Source organism: Misgurnus anguillicaudatus, unplaced genomic scaffold, assembly GCF_027580225.2.
Source record: "Misgurnus anguillicaudatus unplaced genomic scaffold, ASM2758022v2 HiC_scaffold_29, whole genome shotgun sequence".
Taxonomy (NCBI): Eukaryota; Metazoa; Chordata; class Actinopteri; order Cypriniformes; family Cobitidae; genus Misgurnus; species Misgurnus anguillicaudatus.
Genome location: NW_027395279.1, coordinates 11272934 through 11295686, shown reverse-complemented (window position 1 = coordinate 11295686; position 22753 = coordinate 11272934). Strand labels below are relative to the sequence as shown.

Below are 22753 nucleotides of genomic sequence, written 5' to 3'. Positions count from 1 at the left end.
TGCTCCCACTTGGTCAAATAATGAAAAAGAACCAAATTGCTTAACACAGCTATGCAGATGACACCCAGATATACTTAGCCCTGTCACCCAATGACTACAGCCCCATTGACTCTCTATGTAAATGCATTGATGAAATTAACTGTTGGATGCGTCAAAACTTCCTCCAGTTAAACAAAGACAAAACTGAAGTCACTGTATTTGGAAATGAATATGAAACTCTCAAGGTTAACACATACCTTGACTCTAGGGGTCTAAAGACACAAAATAAAGTCAGAAATCTTGGTGTAATTTTAGAGTCTGACCTTAATTTCAGTAGTCACGTGAAAGCGATAAGCAAATCAGCTTACTACCATCTCAGAAATATTGCCAGAATTAGTTGTTTTGTCTCAAGACAGGACTTAGAGAAACTTATTCATGCTTTCATCACCAGCAGGGTGGATTACTGCAATGGACTTCTTTCTGGGATCCCCAAAAAACCATTAGACAGCTGCAGCTCATACAAAACACTGCTGCCAGAATTCTGACCAGAACCAAAAAATCTGAGCACATCGCTTTAGTCCTCAGCTCCTTACACTGGCTTCCTGTTACATTTCGAATAGATTTTAAAGTATTGTTACTCGTTTATAAATCACTTCATGGCTTAGGACCCAAATACATTTACAGATATGCTAACTGAATATGAACCTAACAGATTACTCAGATCATTAGGATGCGTCAGTTAGAAATACCAAGGGTTCACTCAAAACAAGGTGCGTCAGCATTTAGTTATTATGCCACCTGTAGCTGGAATCAGCTTACAGAAGAGATCAGATGTGCTGTTACAGTAAACACTTTTAAATCTAGATTAAAAACACATCTGTTTAACTCTGTCCCCAAAAGCTGAATTGATGGTTAGAGTCCCAAATACTTGTGGGTTAGAGTCCCAAACAACAGTTGAACAGTCAAATTGAGGGTTAGAGTCCCCAAGAGCTGAAATCCTGAAATATTTACTGTGTTTATTCTATTGTGTTATTTTGTTGCATTTACTGATTGAGCACTGTGCTGCTTCACACTGACTACACTTTTAACTCAAGTCACTTATACTCCTGTTTTATTATTTTTATCATCTTCTAAACCGTTTTTAGTAAAATCACATTTATTTTCTTTAATTGTTATTTTAAACTCTCATGTATCTTTGTTTTTATTGTGGTTTTATCATGTATCTTTTATTTTTACATTTTCTTTTTTCTCTTTTATATATTGTTTTCTCATTTCTATAGACGGGTTGCACGGCGACGTCACTAACTGGTTGCGCGCGCAACCGAGAGGCAGAAAGAAGAGACGTGCATTGTGTTGTATGCTAGTAGCGGTGTCTGTAAGTCAAAATGCCAAGGAATTGTTGCATGGAAAATAGTACCAACAGAGTCAGTGCTGGGTGCCTGATGTTAACATACCAGTAGATGCGACTATTGCCTTACTAGCATTATAATTATAACATTATAATTCATACATGTATCACAGTAAAACTGCAAAAATAAAGACAGAAAAACAGATCCAACTAAAACCAAGTCTTATTAATATATAAACAATAAAGAACGCTTCAATAATTAAGGTTGTTGCAGTAGCAGGACAGCTCACCAATCGGGCTTTCTGCCTCCTGGATGCGCGCGCACCCTGCAATGTTTGTAAACTTGCAACCCCTCTATGTAAAGCACTTTGTGTGTATGAAATGTGCTATAAAAATGAACTTGCCTTGCCTTGCCTAGATTATACAAGCCTTTTATCATATGATTCCTCTAAACAAGTAGATTTGCAGAGGAAATCATTGCTGCGCTGCAGTCTGTTCTTCAGTTGAGAGTTAGAGACAAAAACAGATGACCATCAATTACACAGGTTATTATAAATGCCTTCATCATGTATACTGAACAATTTGGATATGTTTTATGGTTGTTATTGACATTGACATTTGTTTTCTCCCTCAAATGCAGCAACAGGTGTCAGCTGAAACATCTCATTTTCAAGGGGCCCACAATACATAGCACATAATACACAAACGTAACATAATAACAAAACAAACACTAAACACATATACACAAAACATTATGGAAAATTGATTCAGTCGTAAAATCATTTAACCAGTTTTAAAATGGCCATTTCAATATTAATATGTGCATTCAAATAAAAAAAGTACTGATAACATTTGTTTAACCCTAATAAGTCCCTTGGGGTCAATCTTACCCCCAAGCCACTTTTATTTAGTTAAGAAACATGGCTCCCTTCATCTCAGTGGATTAAGATTTTGTGATTTTTCCAGATTATCTGTCAAGATTCATATAAAAAAACTGGGCTTGATTCGGTCGTTCTAAAGAGATGTAAAAAAATTCACCAAAAGAGGCCCTTTGGGGGTTGGCTGTTTTCCTTTTTGTGCAAACAAACCTTACGTTTGAGCCTGAATCAGACAAAGAAGTGAAATTTGAGGAATAATCAATAGTTTGGAGATTGTTAATGGACGTTTCTGAGTGGTAAGTGTTTTTATTATGGACCTGCAAAACGTAACTGTAACGTCAATAGGAGAACTTTAGCCTAAACTGTAAAAAATTAGCTGTAATTATGCAGCTGGTTGGCAGTAACGTATTGTAGAAGATAAAGACTGAAAATGTTTCACGTTCATTTAACTTTGAACAAACTGTTGCCAGTAAATAGCATAAATGTAAAATCTACAGTAAGTTACCTGCAGCTAGTTGCCAGTAATACCCAGTAACACTGTAATTTCTTCAGACATTTTTTACAGTGTATCTAACGTTAGCATATCAGCCCCTGTGTAAATCACATTAGCTTGCCACAGGTTTGGTTCACTGCTACTGCATGATTACCGCTGCCGCACGATCACTGTTGCCGCAAGTTTGGATCTTATGTTTTTATCATCTCATGATTCTCTATTTCTCTTAAATCTCTATTTATTTCATATAACTTAATAGTGAAACTCAGGAAAACTTTACCTTGACGTTATCGAAAAGTATAAGTAAACGTAACAATCTTTTATTACTAACACCCGTTATTAGCATATCACCTGCTAGGGTCACCAAACGCTACCGGCTAACATTTGTTTAACACCATTTGTTTACTGTGAATTTGCCTTCCTTGCCAATCTAATGGCGGATATATCGAATGTATGTTTTTCAGACCTGTGCTCGCCTAACATCACCCTGATCCTATATCACCGCCAGCGAACGGAGCAAGCCAGGATTGGCCCGAGGACCGTGAAAACGGTAAGACTCCGCTTGTTATTGTAAACTGCATTTTATGCCACATGTATTAGCTGTTAAGCTTCTTCCATCGGCAAAGAGCGCTTTACATGTTCTAAGTGTAATGAAGCAGCAGTAATGCTGCGTTTACACCAGCCGCGGTAGAGGCGGCAAAAATGTGCTATCCGCGCGTAGTTGGACGCTTGAACATTTGAGTTTACTCGCTTCATTGATGTTGCAGACACTGTTTTGGATGCGCCTAGTGTTATGGGTAACGTACATGGCTCGGTTCCGACATTAGAATCAAGGTGTGGCTGACTAACTGGGTGACTGTCAGGTGGCATACTCTTAAGCAGAAACGGTCTTATGCTATCTTTAGTAGTCTAATACTCTCCACCATCTGCATGAGTGACCGGATGGAAGAAGTTGAGCTCATTGTGGTTTTAGTTTCTGATCTATTTCAGTTCTGTGGTATTAGCATTGCGTCAAAGACATCAGTTTTTGTAATAGATTTTTTTCCCATTAATATTGTCACTACCACCATTATTATGTGCAGTTAGTGACAAATGAGCATTGTTTTACTCCCTTTAATGCTGTATAAAAAAACTTATAATCAAACATTTGTGTAAAAATGCATGTACAATTGTGTAATTACATTTCATTTGTAAAATGTTGAACATTCAAAAACGTATACTATGATAACAGTGTTTATTGTGAAAATTCACTGTATAGATTTAAATGTACAGTAAAAGATTGTAAGTTCTGGCACATACTAACATACTAACACCCACATTGTAGATAATATTGTCAATAACAATCACATATATCAAAATACCACTCTTTCTCCATTCAGCTCTTCATTGTCTTATGTAATGTTTACTGTATATAATATAATTTAAATTATTCAGTGAATCACCACTTATTTAATTTAAAGGCGGAGTCCACGATGTTTGAAAGCCAATGTTGATATTTGAAATCACCTAAACAAACACACCCCTACCCCAATAGAATCTGGACCTTCTGTTGATAGACCCGCCCCACACATACGCAACCCGGCAAGGATGTCAGTTAGTAGACACGCTCCTTACTGTTGATTGGCTATAAGTGTGTTTTGGTAGTCGGCCCGTCTCCTTTTCCAAAGCGTTTTTCAAACATCGTGGACTCTGCCTTTAATATAGCATCACTAAACTCCTGGTGTAATATCAGGCATTAGTCTTCATTAATCCACACTTCTAATAGTAGACCATCCATTTACTTTATGGATGCTTATTTAAACACTAATATTTGGGACATGCTAATTTTACAAATTGGCGCACAGGGGAGGTGCATTGTGTTACAGAGGAAGTCTTGAGGTTTTATCACAGAGTGTTTAATGTTTAAGTGTCATTCATCAGTAGATCAGTATGGAGTTGATTTCTCTTCCTCTAGTTCTCTGTGAGTATTATCTTCTCTCTATGGATTTAACTACACAACAATTATACAATCATTTACTGCTCCAGTATTTTTACTAAATCTTTTCATGCTCCTCTCAGAGTTTAAATATTTAGCTCATGATATCGTCCCCTTAGAATTATAAGGTTCTATCTGCGTTCTGAGCAGTTTTGAGATATTGAGCTTCAAAGTTTTTGCATTACATATAGGAAAACTTACATGGGGAAGAAGTTTCTTTCAAACATGAAAATAACAGGGACCCTACATGCATTCTAAATATACAATATCAAAATCCTCTCAAATTTCTAAATGTGGATTTTTGGAAGGGGTCAAATGCAGATAGAACCTTCTAATTCTAAAACAACACTTTTCGCTTAGAATTATAAGGTTCTATCTGCCAAAACATTATTTAAACATTAAATATAAAATTAATGTTGTAACATTTTTTTAACATGTGTTAGAAAGTAACATTTTAATCAATTCTATGACATTTAATATTTTTGTTTTTAGCACTTTTATCTCTAAAAGTCTAATTTTACATTGCTCCTTTACAACATTGCTTCTTCCCTCTTCTGCCTCAGTTTCTCTACCATCCTCCTGGATATGTCGGGTTCATTACAAAATAGACAATTTTGTTTTAGCATGTTATACCATTCCCTACTGAAAAATCCAGCTAAGACCAGCATAAGCTGGTGAGCTGGTTTTAGCTGCTGTCAAAACTTGGTTTTAGCAGGTCTCCCAGCTTGGTTTTAGCAGGTATTTAAGCTGGTCTAGCTGGACTTAGCTACTGCCACCTTAAACCAGCTAAAACCAGCTACCAGCTTATGCTGGTCTTTGCTGGATTTTTCAGTAGGATTGAGCAGCTACAGGCTACAATTATTCTGAAATCATTTTAATACTGAGGAAACTGCTTTAACAATCTTTCACATGTTTACATTTTGACATAACAATCATAACTTACACAGTACACACTTTTTTGGGGTAGGATAGGTTAGTTCATTTTTTCTGTATTTTTTTATCGTAGTGCTTGCCTCTTAATATCAGGAACTAAGAAGATAGCACTGCTGGCTAGTGTGGTGTCTAACTATGAAAACAATCTCCTCAGCAAGACCTAAAAAAAGACTGCCCCTACTGAAAAATCCTGCAAAGACCAGCATAAGCTGGTAGCTGGTTTTAGCTGGTTTAAGGTGGCAGTAGCTGGTGTAAGCTGGTCCAACCAGCCTGGCAAAGCTGGTCAAGCTGGTGGGTCATCTGGTCTTCCAGCATGACCGGATAAGTCCAGCTAGACCAACTTAAAAAGTGACCAAAACACAGCTAGACCAGCTTAAAAAGTGACCAAAACACAGCTAAACCAGCTTAAAAAGTGACCAAAACACAGCTAGACCAGCTTAAAAAAATGACCAAAACACAGCTAGACCAGCTTAAAAAGTGACCAAAACACAGCTAGACCAGCTTAAAAAATGACCAAAACACAGCTAGACCAGCGTAAAAAGTGACCAAAACACAGCTAGACCAGCTTAAAAAGTGACCCAAACACAGCTAGACCAGCTTGCTATACCAGCAATACCAGCAAAAACCAAGCTGGGAGACCAGCTAAAAACCATCTCACCAGCTTAAGCTGGATTTTACAGTAGGGTGAACTTGCCTAAAATTTGGGCTGTCGATCTTAAGGTTTCTTAAAAACTTTGCATTGCGTGCCATAATCCTCACAGATATTGTGTGTCTGTGATTTTTCCTGTCGTCAAGGACAAAGCCGACAACACCACATATAGGGACAGTTTCACGGACAGGGATTAGACTAGTCCTAGAATAAAATAAATGTAAGAGCTGTGAAAACTGAAAACAACTTGCACTGACATTTCTTAAAATACATCAGTGCCCTTTGTTTAGCCTCAAAATGCACAAAAGTAATATTTTTAGTAAGGCATGTTTGTTAAATATTTTCTAATGAAACTAAGTTCTAGTTCTGGCTTAAGCTAATCCCTGTCTGAGAAACCAACCATAAAGTTGATCCTGATTGGTCCCCTTCTGTGCATTCGAAGTGCTGATTAGCTCACGCAGATAGAACCTTATAGAGCCAACTTAGAGTTCGATTTTGTAGATAGAACCTTTTTGTTTTTTTAATAAAACGTCCCAAAATTTACAAAACTTAAAATAAAACATCACATAATGTAAATAAGTTGTCACAGAGTAAGAATATGTGAATAACTCAATTTTGACAAAAATGTTAGATAGAACCTTATAATTCCAAGGGGACGATATATGATTGAATGATGTTTCTGTGAGACAGTAAGTGTACAGATAGTATTGTGTGTGAAACTGAAATTAATCTGTTGTGTTGTAATGGAGATCATTTTTGTGTGTGTGTTTGAGTTGGTGGTTTAAGGGGACACAGGAAGTGAACTGAACAGCTAAAAAACTAAATGGTACGTTTATATAGATTTAAGGCGTGTTTAGGCCCAGGCCAACAGGTTTTTGTGACGGTTGGGTTTAGGGACTGGGGTAGGTTAGGGGAAAAGAATATACAGTTTGTACAGTATAAAATGCATTATGTCTATGGAATGTCCCCACAAAACATGGAAACCTGTGTGTGTGTGTGTGTGTGCGTGCGTGCTTGTGTGTGTGCGCTGTTCTCAGAACAGTTAAAACAAACTATTGTCTGGTGTGATAGTAAAATACTGAGGTTATTGTGGTAAGCCTATAGTAAATTTGTGGCTACACTCTAAGAAAGGATGTGTTAATTTTTTAAACATCTTTGTGAATTAAGCTTTTAACACATTGTGTGTCATTTTAGCACATTATGGGTCATTTTGTGTTGATTTTGTGTTAAAATATAACACAAGTTGTGTTAAAAGTAACACAAAATGTGTTGTTTCAACAATAACACACAGATGGGTGGATTCTGGGACAACACATTAAGTGTGTTGTCCCAGAATCAACACTAATGTTCAACACATTTGTTCTAAGAGTGTACAAATTAAACAAAACATTATGGTAACTATAGTTATGGTAACACTACAATATTCAATAGGTGTGTTTTTAACCAATCTATATCAAATTCAGTAGTTAACTAGGACTTACTGTGTGCTGACAGTGAGTTTTATTTATGTTGTCCGTCAGACACTATGAGTTTTAGATAACGGTAGATAACAGATGTGTAAGTGATTGTAATGTATGGGAAAGACAACAATAAGTGTCCAATAAAATTTCATTAAAAAAGTTATGAAATGTAATTTGAAAATTAGATAAAAAAAATAGATTTAGCACAATTTAGTGAAGTGAGGTATAAAATTCATACAATTGATGAGGAAGAAAAGAGATTTTAGAGCTGTTGTGTTTATATGTATATTACACATATATAATATATTAGACATTTTAATACCACTAAAGTTTGTATGTTTGTCAGTATTAGTTTACTGCTGACTGTGTGAAGAGCGTCTTTCACAATTGAAACATAAATGTAACCGTGTGTAGCAAATTAATTTAAAGTAAATGAGTATTTTAAGCACTGCTTGTTTAGGACTTTGTGCATATAGCTATGTTTAGTTTTTTTTTTAGTTTTTTTTTTTTTATTGAGTAAAAGAATACAAAACAGAGCATAACATTATACAGTTTTATACAAAACAAAATATAGTGTTAATTGGACATCGGGCATTTGAAAATAATGTCATAGTGCTTTAAACATGTTAATGACTTTTTGTTTTTTAACAATTTTAAAGAAGAAATGAAACATTCAAATTCTGCTAAAACACCTTGAAAATTGGGGATGCATTTAAATACTTTTGTTTATGTATATAGAATTTAGCCTGTAATATGAATAAATTTACAATGTACTCAAGATCTTTGTTTGCATTGTTTTATAGTGTACAATGATATCCTTTAAAGAAAAAAAAAAATTATCCTTTACTTTACTAAAAATATAGGTTGCCAATTCTTTCCAAAAAACTTGGGTTATGTTACAATAAAAAAATAAATGTGTTAACACTTCTTTCTCAATTTTACAAAAGGAACATAAATCATCAATATCAGAATATTTTGAAATTATTGACTTAACAGGGTAAATGGTATGCAAAATCTTAAAATGTATTTCTTTAGTTTTGTTATTTATACAATATTTAAAGGGAATTAACCAAGCTGTTTTCCAATTAATATTCTCGATAATAGAGTTCCAAAAGAATTTTCCTCTGGGTATTAATTTTATTTGATTTTGTAATATAGTGCAGATATGTTTGTTATTGCATTTTTTATCAGTCAGTGCAAGACCATTTAAAATTAATTTGGGTTTTATCGTCACTTTAGAGTTATAAAGAACATGACCTTTAACAAGATGAATAAGAGTAAGAGGAATAGTTTTACAGACTGAATTAAATTCCTTGAAATGCACAGGGAAATTGTGGATTTGCAAAAATTGTTCATAGGGTAAAAGATTCCCATAATTGTCAAACATATTCTTAAGATGATTAATATCCCTTTTAAACCAATTTCTTAAAAATAAAGATTTATTGCCAGTTGTTATGTTGGCATTATTCCAAATGAAGGAAGTATGAGGAGAGAAATTATGTGAATAGCATATCTTCCAGGCTAACAGCACTTGCTGGTGGAATTTGGATAACTTAAGAGGAATTTTGGAAATATTGAAGTCACAGGTTAATAGAAAATCTAACCCACCTATTTTGTTAAAGAGACTGTGTGGGATGTGGTTCCAAAAGGAGTTACGATTAATCTAACATTTTTTAATCCAACTGATTTTAAAAGTTCTATTAACATCTTCAAAATAAAGTACTTCCAATCCTCCTTCAGCTTTCTTATTAGTTAGCACCCTTTTCTTTAGTTTTTGAGATTTGTTTTTCCAAATAAAAGAATAAAACAAATTATTTATATCTTAACAATAAGAGTCTTTAACATTTAAAGATAGGGAGGGATAAACAAACCGAGATAATCCTTCTGCTTTAGATAAAAGAACACGACCATAAACAGAAAGATCACGTTGTAACCAACAGTTTAATACCGTTTTTGCTTTTTTTAATCTAAATGAGAAGTTTAAGTTTTGTCTTTCATTAACATCTTTTGTTACATGAATTCCTAGGTATTTGACAGAGGGTCTGGCTATGTTTAGTCTGTGGTGTCATCAGCACTGTCATGACATCATTTCCTGTATATGCATTAGTCATATTTGATGGTTAATGGCTGTTGAAAGAGAGAGTTGCGTCAACTACATTCACTTCATTGGAAAAGTTTTTTACAACAATGGTGAATCATGGAGCCTCTCAAAAGTTACCAGATCTTACTGTCAGCCCCATAAACCTGCAGCAGAACAGACTGAATGTGATGACCTTGATGAAAGACTTAAAAGTAAACAGTAAAAATAATGTAATGTTTTATAATATCACAACTTGATCTCATGAGAATAATATCGACAGGACTAATATACACTCTAAGAAAGGATGTGTTCATTTTTTGCACATTTTTGTGTTATGCTACTTAACTTATTATCTTCTACAAAAGACAAAATATTTTAATACATTTTAATAACACAAAAACTTAATGTAAAATTTCTTACTGAAAATGTAAAAAGTCTTAAAGGTATGCCTTTCAATTAGCTTTAGTTACTGTGTAACATTTCTGTTATAGCATAAAAACATCTGCACATTTACAAAGCTCAGAGTTCACTCCAAAGGGACGGTTACGCAAACACTTTTATCCAAATTTATAGATTTTTTAACACAAAACAATTTTGAGGAACTTTAACAAACAGCTTTATGAAACTACTGCAACACACATCCTCTGTATGTTGTGTCATCACAAATTCATTCATGTAAATAAAGATTGAGCTACACCCGCTGTATGATGAGATAACTAACAGTGTGTTTCATTATGTAGTGCTCATGAGTTTACATTTACATTTTACTGCCGTGTTAAAAGTGCTGGTAGGTTTACAGATAAACTAGCAGCTTATACAATGTAAGGTAACATTGGGCAAATATGGAAAGAAATAATTAAAAAATGGCTTTCTTCTGTTTTCATTTATTGTGTGAAGTTGCTTGAAAACTACATTGTGTTATAAGATTTGGGAAAGGAATAAAGAAAACACCACAACTTTGAATTTAAAGGATCTTTTTGCCATCTGATCAGACATTGTGATATACAGTGTTATTCATATTTACATATCAAATGTTAAATTATTTATCATGCAACAAGTTTTTTCTCTTTGTTGTTTTCAGTGCTGATTTTAAACATCCACTCTGGACAAACTAAAGGTGACTGAATTTGATTTGTGTCTTTCATGTAAATAGATCTTTGATGAGATTGTTAAAGCATAATTTTCTTCTTTCCCCAGATTTATCCAGAGTTACAGTGAGAATAACACCAGACAGTCCTGTGTTCACTGGAGAGACAGTCACTCTGAAGTGTGAGAGAGAGAATCATTACAGACCATTAAACTGGAGATATCTGTGGTATAAAGACACAACTGAAGTGTTTAACTCTGAGCGTTACACTGTAAACAGAGACTCTCTCACTATCAATGGAGTTACTGAATCTGATCAGGATAAGTACTGGTGTAGAGTAGAGAGAGATGAACTACCTTCACTATCAAGCTCATATGCTTATCTCACTGTTAAGGGTGAGTTCAACATCAGTGTCTGTAAAATAGGATATTAAAGACAGAAACTTCTCATGTGTGTTAATTATCAGAAACATTATGCCAATTAATTCACATTTGTAAATTCATGTATACAGATGGTGATGAGTTACAATTTAATTTTCTTGTTTCTTCAGCTTTACCCAGAGCTACATTGAGTGTAACACCAGACAGATCTGTGTTCACTGGAGAGACAGTCACTCTGAAGTGTGAGATAGAGAATCAGTACAGATCATTAAACTGGAGATATGTGTGGTATAAAGGCAGAACTGGGACTTCAGTGTTTGAGGAAAACATCTTGAGCATCAGATCACCATCAGATCAGGATGAGTTCTGGTGTAGAGGAGAGAGAGATGGACGACCCTCATCCTCGCAGTACAGTCATGTGACTCTCTCTGTTAAAGGTCAGTAATGACTGTAATAAAGAAAGACTCAGAGAGAAGCTTCTTCAACATTTACATTTTTGGACAAAACTTTCTAGACACGCACCTTACTGCTTATTAATGAGACTTAAAAGGACTGTATTTTAATATATTGCTGGGCCTATTATTATGTGGTAATCACTCCCGGTGTGTCAGCCAGAACACAAGAACCAGACAAATAATTGTTGCAATAGGCATGGGCATACAACCTTCCATTAATATGCACTTAAGTATCTGTGTTTGTGTGGTTCTGCAACAACAAATAATAAACAAGAATAAAAGCCTAATAAAAGAACATTTTTATACATTTGTTTAAATAACCAGTATTACCGGCTGTAATTAAGTTCAAAATATGCAAAAGTAAGATACCGCGAAATGGCGTCACATGTTTTAAAACGTGACTAGCAATAATGCATATGTATCAAATAACACTGAATATATAGTAAATAACAGTATCTATTTAGAATAGTTAACGTACAATATATATGGCTAAAATGACAATAAAGTTGACTTGACTTGTATATGGTTATGAGTGGTTATATAAGAATATATCTCTGCTTTTTCAGCCGCAGGATCTTCATCTCTTGGTCTTATTATTGGTCTGTGTCTTGGACTGAGCGTCATGTTTTTGGTCTTTTTCTTGGGCCTGCTGTGGTGCTACAAAAACAAAAAACTCTCTCAGTGTCCCTCAGCTGTCAGTCAACAGCAGAACATCAGTCAGACATCAGATCAAACACAGACTGAAGATGTTTACACTCCACTGCAGTTTGGTCAGTTTACATTCATACAGTATTTGTCAGAAATCTGCTTTTATAATAACTGAGATCCTAACACACACCTAATAACTGCATAGTAAAAAACATTCATAGCCAACCCAGTCTCACCCCATGGCGTCAATATTTGACGACACTTGACCATGCGTCAATATGGGGTATACCTTTCGCGTCATTTTTTGACGAACTGGGGACTTCAATACTATTAAGTCCGTTGCATTCTCTTTCCTATTTTCTTACCATTTTCTACCATTTTCGCGTCGGTTTAGGGCTAGATTTACATAATGACATCCCTACCCAAACCTAACCCTAACCCCAATGCCAGGCGACAACTGTTTAATTTCGCGTACCTAATAGTATTGAAGTCCCCAGTTCGTCAAAAAATGACGCGAAAGGTATACCCTCTGCGTCAACATATTGACGCATGGTCAAGTGTCGTCAAATATTGACGCCATGGGTGTGAGACTGTGTTATCATAGCAACACCCTGGCAAACTCCCTCAATAGCTTTGTATTGTTTAATTCAATATAAACATGTAACAAATATATTTTATAAAGCTTACTTTATAAGATATAAAGTTTGGACAAATGCTTTGTTGAAACTTTATTCATTATTATATTCCCTACAGGAGATTCTCATATTTATGACTGTATTAATAAAGCAGACAATAAAGACACAAGCTCAGGTAACAAAGTGATGTTTTCATCTCATAAAAGCAAAAATGTTTTTTAATGGTCAAATTATTTTCCTTGAGCAGTGAAGAGTAATACTAAAGACTGAAAGGAGCAAACTCTTAATCATTTCTTTATTCTTTAATAACTTGCATGCACAAAATTTTGTCAATCTGACTGAATATGAAGGTTACGACAGAACAGTTTACATGCACCCTAAACATTGCAATCTGATTAAAGGGACCATTTAAAATGTCCGCAAAAAAAAATCAATTCATACTCCACACTCCAAACAGACGGGGGCAGTATACCTCCAGAAAGTGAGTTGGTCTATTTTAATTTAGCAGCTGCAAAATAGCCACATATATCAAGTTTGATTTACATTAGCAACTAAGTTACAAAAAAAACCATTCGGTCTCATTAAAATTGCAATGTTTTCCGCTACGTTTCGTGCGTCCATTTGGTGTTCTTTATCATCAAAGACATTTCAAGCTTCTTAGCTAATGTTACATTTTAGCATCAGCTTGATAGATAACGGGTGAAAACCAGATCGGATCCGTGGGTAGAGCTAACTATTAAACGCTAACAGCTAAGGATGCGCGATAATTTGCATGCGATAGTCATTGCGCTTCTCGTCAGTGAAGCCGGTTTCTTGATTAAAAGTGAATCGCCATCAGCTGCTTTCAGATGGAGCCACATTTACTGCACAAAGCCGTAGTTCATGTACAAGCTGAGCATAGGTTATCGCAATGCCTATTATAAGTGAACTTTTAGCAAAATACTAACAGCATCTTACTTACCAATCGAAAAGAAATGTTGTCATTTCGGAGTCGAACCTCATTTCTTTCATGTCCATTAGTTGTCTCCAGCGATGAAAAGCAGTGCCAGTATTTACTCTGGTTCGGTTCCTTTATTTATCATATTTTATTTGTGATTCCGAGCGCGTTGTTCCCTGCAGCAAATGGTTGTGGTAGTGGTAAATGTCTCTTGCTTTAGCCATTCTTCCGCTCTCTTCCCTGAACTGAAATACGTCCGAAAACCCTATTGCAAGGCAGGAAGGCATCAAGGCATGTCCGAATCCATGGCTGTCCGAATTGCATTTCTCTGAGCTGCCTTCATGCCTCTTAAGTCAACAAGTCAGCTTCGGACGCAGCGGTAGTAGTAGAGGGCTGTACTCCCACACATGCGATGGAGTAGCCCAAATTCAAAACTAGCCCAAAAGCATCCCAATGACTACTCACAGCCTAAAAGCTAATAACTAATAAACAAAAATCTTGTGGAAACTGTTTAAGTAGCCCAAATCTGAACTCGAAAAAAGCTGAGAATTTGGCCACACTGCAGTCTTGCAAGTTCACACTTTATCTCTGGAAAAATGTACAAAGTAAAAGCTGAGTTGAGTTGGAGAAAAGTTGGATTATATAGAGTGCACTGTAAAACCTAAAGTTAAATCAACTCAAACCATTTAAGGAAACCGGTTGCATTAAACCATTTAAGTTTTAAAACACATACATTTGAGTACTGTGAGTCATATGCAGTTATGCACTTATATTTAAGTTCACACTACAGCCTAATTGATCAAATCTAACAATTCACAAGTTTTAAATACATGCTTTTCTCCTGATGATCGGATCACAGATTGGACGACACCGCCCCTTTCAATGCGATTGATATTTGGATCTGATCGTCCTCACCAGTATTGATTAAGGTGTTTACATGAAGGCTTTTCAATCCAAATGAGCCATCAATATGATTACAAATGGATTATTTTGTTGCATGTAAATGTATAGCTATTGTAGACAATGCAATGAATTATCTGGTCTCACATATGCTTATATTAAACTGTAACCTATTAGACTTCCTATTCTCCTTACCTCTCTGTAAACCCTAGAGATGGTTGTGTGTTAAACTCCCAGTAGATTAACAGTTTTTGAAATACTCAGGCCATGTTTACATTAGAGCATTTGCGTTTTAAAACGGCATTTTAAAATGAAAACGATCCTCGTTTATACTGGCATTTTGAAAATAATCTTCATCCACACTATACACCACCATAAACGCATGAAACATGACCAATCATGTAACTGGGCATGCGCATAAAAGTGTAAAATAACTTATTACTCTAATAATAGCTTACCTTTGCGCGTTTACGCAGCCTAGGGGTGTGCGATATTGACAAAAAGTCATACCTGGGTCCTTTGCTGGCAACTATAACAGACCCTATTTTTGAACCTATAAAAATGTGTTTGGGAAAGTCTTATACTGTTCTATCTCCCTCCTGCAACATATTAATATGATTAACAGGTTAATTTAGATTTTATAACTAAACAGAAAGGTCTTTATGATTTAAAAAGAAAGCATTCAAGTGAACAGTACTGGGCTGCGTTCCCCGAAACCTTCTTAGCTCTACGTTGTTCTTAAGTTGTACCTTAAGCTGTACCTTATCGTTAATACGTGTTTCCCGAAACGTTCTTAGTTACGTATCCCTTCTGTAAGTCATACTTTCGGAAGGTTGGTCTGAAGCACTCTTAGCTATACCTTATCCCACTTGACTCCACTAGGGGCCATCACTGTGATAAAAGCTTACATTGCAGTCTATATAACTAAATATTTGTAACAAAAAAAAAGTTGCAATACACTCCTAATAGGCAAATATTTTTATATTTGAAGAATAAAACATTAACATAATTAGACATAATTACACTGATGGTTGTTAGAATTTTAATCATGTTTCCGATCAGCTTCGAGCTATTAAATGCTACAGGCTTAAGCAACTATTTAAAAACTATATTTTGGGTGGAGGAGTTGGTGAAACTATGGCAGTTATACAGCGAATTTCACTATTTCATTTGTGCATTTCATATCCGTTAAATCTTTAGTTTACCTGCTATTTTAGCTGCAAAAAAACAAACAAAATCAAGTAAAAAATCGCACGCCACGGGAGCACATTCATCCTAAATCATAATTGTTGATTTTCCTAAATATTATTATTGATGTTGATTCGACTTTGCATCGACGTTTTTTTAATGTTTTATAATTTTGAGGCAACTGCATGCCATATTCTTTATAAACATTCAAAAGAAACTGCTCCACTTGATTACTGCCTTGGATAGTCTCCTAAGGTCAACAAAATTTCCACATTAAAACTAATCAAAGCTAAAATCTAATGCAATCATAATATATATTTATATATAATATAATATATATTTTTATGTTATATTTAACAGGAGCGGCTCCAGAAATGCGTCTTATCCGCATTGTAACCACGCTTGCGCATCCAGTGTCCAAGCACAATAAACGTGTGAACTAATGAACGACAGTTTGTTTATATATATATATTTTAATTTTAATGCACATCCAAGCAGGTGACTTTCACGACCCACCTTATTCCCCTGTGCAGGGCTGGGAACCCCTAATATAAAGTATCCTTTAAAGTGAAGGAATAGCGGATGCATTGGAGCAGTTTATGCATGATACGTTTGGAAATGAATTGCGGGTTTTGCACGGGTTTGATATATAATAAAAGGTTGAATTTAGTTGTTTGCAATTTGAAATATTTTTACAAGATATTCCTAATAAATGTAACTTGAACTATTTCTGAAATATTTCTTTAATAAAGAACACTCCTATCTCATAACGCAGCGAAACCTATTACATAAAGTGAACAATTGATTGTCGAGCAATCGATATCAACCTCTTCAGCACCATCGCCATGGACAGCACCTGGTAACGTCGTACGTAAGAAGGAATACCTTAAGAAACCCGCTAAGGTACAGTTCGGGAAACACGCCTGGAAAAGGTATACCTGTAGTTAAGATTTAACTTAAGAGTCTTCGTAGCGCGCTAAGAGACAACGTTATCGGGAAACACAGCCCTGAACAGTAGCAAACTTGAAGCAAAAATAAATTTCAGCAAATGCAAAGTTCAATCAAACATAGTAAGAGGTGAAGTATTGCTTTAGCCTACCAGAAATGCTTATTGCATTAATTTTTAAAAGTGTGCGAGGTCCGTGCACGTCCTCCGCTAGCAACACACAAATAGCTAAAAGCGCAAGCGCCTAAACGAGCATTATATTCAGGGATGGGCAGTATTTCAAATACATGTATTTAAAATACGTATTTGAAATACAAAATAGTATTTTGTATTTTGTATTTTAAAGCCTTTGAAAAAAATGAAATGTAATTTGTATTTAAATACATTTAAGATGAGTATTTTTGTATTTTTAAAATACTCAAAATACTTTGAGCCAGTCAACCAGTCAGGGTGCTGTTTTCATGCATCAACTAGTTCAGACCAGACGCCAGAGTTCAGGTAAGCAAATATATCTGTGCAGCTTTTAGTGGGCAATAATTGAAATGTTGGAGTGGGAAAAAAGCAAGGGCGACTGAATAATTGGGTGTGATGGCAAATAGGCCTACACTTTTGACTTAAAGGAAAACCACCATTTTTTTATATTTCACAATGTTCTTACCTCAACTTAGACAAATGAATACATAACTATCTATTTTCAATGCATGGAGGAAGAGCACTTAGTTTGCAGCATTTTGACTTCAGCGCGCAATAACATCTTCACAGGAGTCATGATGTTACTGCGCCAAAGGTTGAAGTGCTGCAAACTTAGTGCTCTTCCACCATACAATATAGTCATTATTCACTTAAAAATCACATTTTATATTTTGCCACCATACTTACTCGTGTAACTACTCATGTAACAGTCTTTGAATGGGGAAAACATGGAAGTGTTTGGTGGCTTCTAAATTCTTCCCTGTTTAGATCCTAAGGAATAAATGGGACTAGGCTAAATGCTAACACATTCATGACACGATGTGCAAAGATGAAGTGTACATATTGAAAAAAGATAGGCATGTATTCATTCATCTAAGTTGAGGTAAGAACATAGAGAAATATTGAAAAACTGGTGTTTTCCTTTAAAGGCCCTTTCACAAGTGATGCGACAAGTGGTGGAATCAGCACACAGTTGTTGATTTCTTTTTAGCTTTGCGCAGTTGAAGCCTTATTTACACTTTTGCAATTCGCATGGCTCTACTCTACGGCGTGAACCTGCAGGCTCCTCAATAAACCTACAAGACTTTTGTGCTTGACGTGCTCTCCGTTGTATAATTCTGTGAAATGAAAAAGGGCGACTCGTGAGTAATTGTTCTCAAAACCTTCAAAAAGCAGCGATGAGAGAAAATAGTTTGCCGAATAATTTGTCAAACACTCGTCTCGTGAGAAGTAAATACGTGGATTTCTTCACATATAAACTGTTTAGGTTGTGGGTCGATGACACATGAAAAAGTTTTGAAAAAGTTTTTATAAAACATCACTTTACATAAGGCTGACATGACATGAATATGAAGGAGATTTTATGGACGTTTATGACAACTGTCATTGAGTGTCATTTGTTCAATTATGTCATTTTTATTGCAAAAATGACATTGTTTGAGATGTCTTTGTTATGACAACTTGACATTAACCCATACATCATAAATTGTCATGTCAATTTGACATTAATAAAGTAACTAAAAACTAAATATAGTTTTATAACAGCATCATGAATATTCTTCAGTTCATAATGTTTATTTGACCGAGTATTAATAATATTTGACATAGTATCAACACTTAATGACATTTAAATCACGGTTTAATGTAATGTTAACCCACAAAGCTAGGTAGTTTCTTAATTTTGATAATTATTGTTTATGATTTATAACAAGTTGTGTTGTATTGGTTTATGTGTCAAGTTGTCATAACAAAGATATCTCAAACAATGTCATCTTTGCATTAAAAATTACATAATTGAGTAAATGACACTTAATGGCAGTTGTCATAAATGTGCATAACATCTTCTTCATGTTTATGAGTCATGTCATGTTATGATTATGAAGGTGTCATATCAGTCTTATGCACAGCCCTTCAAGTAAAGTGTTACCAAGTTTTTTTTCTAGTTTTTTATTTCCTGCAGGGCAGGGGAAAGCAAGAGGTACGTAAAATAAAATGAAAGTTTCTAAGCAGTTGCACGCATTCAGAAATAGACCCAGATAGATTTCAGCCTATAGGGACACTCGCACTGAATCGCCAATTTCACGTGTATTTTGTGTATTTTCAAAATACAAAATACTGTATTTGTATTTAAATACATTTTTCCTCACAGTATTTTGTATTTGTATTTAAATACATTTTTCGACACAGTATTTTGTATTTGTATTTGAAATACATTTCCATGTATTTATGCCCATCTCTGATTATATTAATGACGTTGAGTTTATTGTTTTTATTAATTTATATTCACAAAACTTATCAACAAAACATCAATTAAAATTAAGAGACAAATTATCTGAAACGAAATTCATTTTAAAGTAGCAAACAAAACTTACATTAAACTGGAAAATAATGTCTGACCCATTACAATTCTCCCTTCATATTGGCCTTTACAACCCCTACATAGCGTTTAAAATTACAGTCTATCTTTCGTAAGCTAACTAAATTTAAACAAAACATAAACACTTATACTGTTCTAGCTCCCCCTACAACATATTAATATGATTAATAGGTTAATTTTGATTTTATAACTAAACAGAAAGGTCTTTATGATTTAAAAAGAAAGCATTCAAGTGAAGAGTACTGAACAGTAGCAAACTTGAAGCAAAAATAAATTTCAGCAAATGCAAACTTCAATCAAACATAGTAAGAGGTGAAGTATTGCTTTAGCCTACCAGAAATGCTTATTGCATTAATTTTTAAAAGTGTGCGAGGTCCGTGCACGTCCTCCGCTAGCAACACACAAATAGCTAAAAGCACAAGCGCCTAAATGAGCATTATATTAATGACGTTGAGTTTATTGTTTTTATTAATTTATATTCACAAAACTTATCAACAAAACATCGATTAAAATTAAGAGACAAATTATCTGAAACGAAATTCATTTTAAAGTAGCAAACAAAACTTACATTAAACTGGAAAATAATGTCTGACCCATTACAATTCTCCCTTCATATTGGCCTTTGCAACGCCTATATGGTGTTTAAAATTACAGTCTATCTTTCGTAAGCTAACTAAATTTAAACAAAACATAAACACATTAAACCCAACAATACTCAAACATTAATATAAAACAGACATTATCTATAAGGATACATGTTAAAACAATCCGATATAGCGTTTATAATAGCTGGTTGGTAGATGTTTACTATTTTTGGCAAAACCTCCGTTGCAAACCAACATTTACATGAATAAAATAGTTTTATTTTGAAAATGATGCGCTGTCACGTTAACATCAGCTGTTCGTTTACATAAGACTCTGTCTACGTTCATTTACACTCAGCGCAACGTCTGAGTTCTCAAACTAAAACAGGGTCTTCAGCGTTTGCGAACGAATCAGTTTATGAGGGTCGAAAACGGTGATGTAGTGTAGATGAAAGGCGTAAACGTAGCAAAAGTAACGCGTTTTAAAGGATAAACGCATTAATGTAAACATAGCCTAAGTCCCACACTATTTCCAGGTAAAAACTCTGCAAGGTTAGTTTACATATGGCACGTCAAGACACGCTGGACCAGGCTTGGCGTCTATGAGATGCCATTGTTGTTATAAAGCTTATCTTTATCACATTTAAATGGTTTTCTGCTAATAAAAAATGTGAATCTCAGGGATAAAGCCAAAATTATGCTTATGCAAGACATCAAATCACAAAAACAATTTGACCTACACTCAGCCCTACACTCTTAAAAATAAAGGTGCTTAAAAAGGTGCTTCACAGCGATGCAATAGAAGTTTTTTTTATTTGTTCTTCAAAGAACCATTTCTTTATACATTTAAATAATCCAAAGAAAATTTTTTCACCTTAAAGAACGTTTTCTGAAACAGAAAGGTGTTTTAAAGGGATAGTTTACCCAAAAATGAAAATTTGTCACCATTTACCCCCTTTCATGTTATCACAAACCTAATAGGAAATAGGAAAATATTTTGAGGAATGTTTGTAACCAAAACGTTCGTGGGGCTCACGAACGATTTGGTTACAAACATTTCTCAAAATATCTTACCTTTGTTTTCATCAGAACAAAGAAATAAAAAACATTTTAAAAAAAAGGTTAATTCAGGACCTTTCATTTTAAGGGTGTATAATGGCACCAACAACCATGCAACGTTTAAAGCCCCGGGACACACTGCATGATTTTTGGCTGTCCCAGACGAAAGATTACCATTGTGAAACATTTGTGGCGATTAATGTGATTGTGGCTCTTCATCAGCGGTCCTACGTCCGTTTTCCCAGTCTTGCGTCCAAAGATAGCCACGATAGTTTTCTGAGTGTCAGAAATTCAGCATGATCAACGCACAGTGGGCTTGCTGCTATGACCTGCATACCGGTAGCCTATATGTTTACCACTAGCCCCTGCTGTTGATATTGTGCTAACATGAATTGCAGCCATCAAAGCCTCCGATTCAATAGATGTTATTATCATAGGGGCGGTTTCCCGGACAGGGATAAGACTAGTCCTAGACTTAAACACTTTTAAGAGCTCTCCAAACTGAAAACAACTTGCACTGACATATCTTAAATACATCAGTGCCCTTTGTTTTACCTCTAAATGCACACAGGTAATGTTTTTAGTAAGGCATGTTTGTTAAAACTAGTTATATTTCCTAATTAAACTAAGGCCTAGTCCTGGATTAAGCTAATCCTGGTCTGGGAAACCGCCCCATAGTCTACATGCTTTTCGTACACAAGTTTAAACGATCCATGTCGCACAGTGTCATAAGGTCTTATCGGAGTGCAAAAACATGCAGATACTTTACCATGTCTAGATGCTTAAATTTATTGAGTTGCTGTCTTCTGATTGGTTGATTAGCAATTGAACAGGTGTACCTAATGAAGTGACCGACGGGTGTATATCTAATATTTCTGTTTAATTTTTATAAACAGGAAGTTAAACTGGAAGGGAAGAGATCAAGGTGAGATCAACTACATAAATAATAATAAACAAAAGTAAAACAGCATCTTTTAGTATCAAGATTAAAGATTAAAAAGAAATATTGAAAGATTCAAATTCTTTGCAGTCATACAGTTTAAAACTTGTAATTTTTTTTCAGATGTTGCTTCTGGATCTGTTGATGTGACTTATGCTCAGATTATCTAATAACCAGAGGAGAAAAGACAGCAATACTTTAACTAATGCTTAATCAATATAAACCTTCATGTGCATCAGAGAAAGCTTGCTATTCTTTAATTGTCTAATTGCATGAGTTTTTTTAGCATATTTTTTATTAACATTTCATCACATAAGTCTGGTGTGCAGCATATAGCATGTAAGATGACCTGACTTTCAGTCCTGACTTAATATACATGAATAATATTTGTCTGAATACTCTGTCTCTTAATGCATTATTCAGCTTAATGGCATAATAGGGTACATCAGAGTTGTCATTTGTCCCGAAATGATTTTGTCCCATACTGTGTGTCTGTTCAAAAATGATGTAAATAAAATCTTGTTTAATCTCACTATTTTCTTTTACAGTAACAGTTTATGAGATCAAAGACATAAGGGCAACATTTAGGCCTTGCGTACACACTGCAGCTAAATGTGATTGTCGCATATA

The 22753-nt window shown here is 34.9% G+C and overlaps 1 protein-coding gene across 1 annotated transcript; it reads left to right on the top strand.

Annotated features, from left to right (window-relative positions):
- The first annotated feature begins 9902 nt into the window (after positions 1-9902).
- On the top strand, positions 9903-22111 carry LOC141362846 (neurofascin-like). Its single transcript, XM_073865104.1, has 6 exons — positions 9903-10014; positions 10993-11277; positions 11433-11699; positions 12284-12487; positions 13119-13175; positions 22080-22111. The coding sequence occupies exons 1-6, from the start codon at positions 9903-9905 to the stop codon at positions 22085-22087; spliced, it is 933 nt and encodes a 310-aa protein (XP_073721205.1). The 3' UTR covers positions 22088-22111.
- The last annotated feature ends 642 nt before the right edge of the window (positions 22112-22753 follow it).

What these genes read in the sequence shown, in the direction of transcription:
- LOC141362846 (XM_073865104.1), top strand. Translation starts at nt 9,903, where the DNA reads ATGGTGAATCATGGAGCCTCTCAAAAGTTACCAGATCTTACTGTCAGC. An exon ending in TGCTTATCTCACTGTTAAGG is followed by an intron (nt 11,278 to 11,432) that starts GTGAGTTCAACA and finishes TTGTTTCTTCAG; the next exon opens with CTTTACCCAGAGCTACATTG. An exon ending in TTACACTCCACTGCAGTTTG is followed by an intron (nt 12,488 to 13,118) that starts GTCAGTTTACAT and finishes TATTCCCTACAG; the next exon opens with GAGATTCTCATATTTATGAC.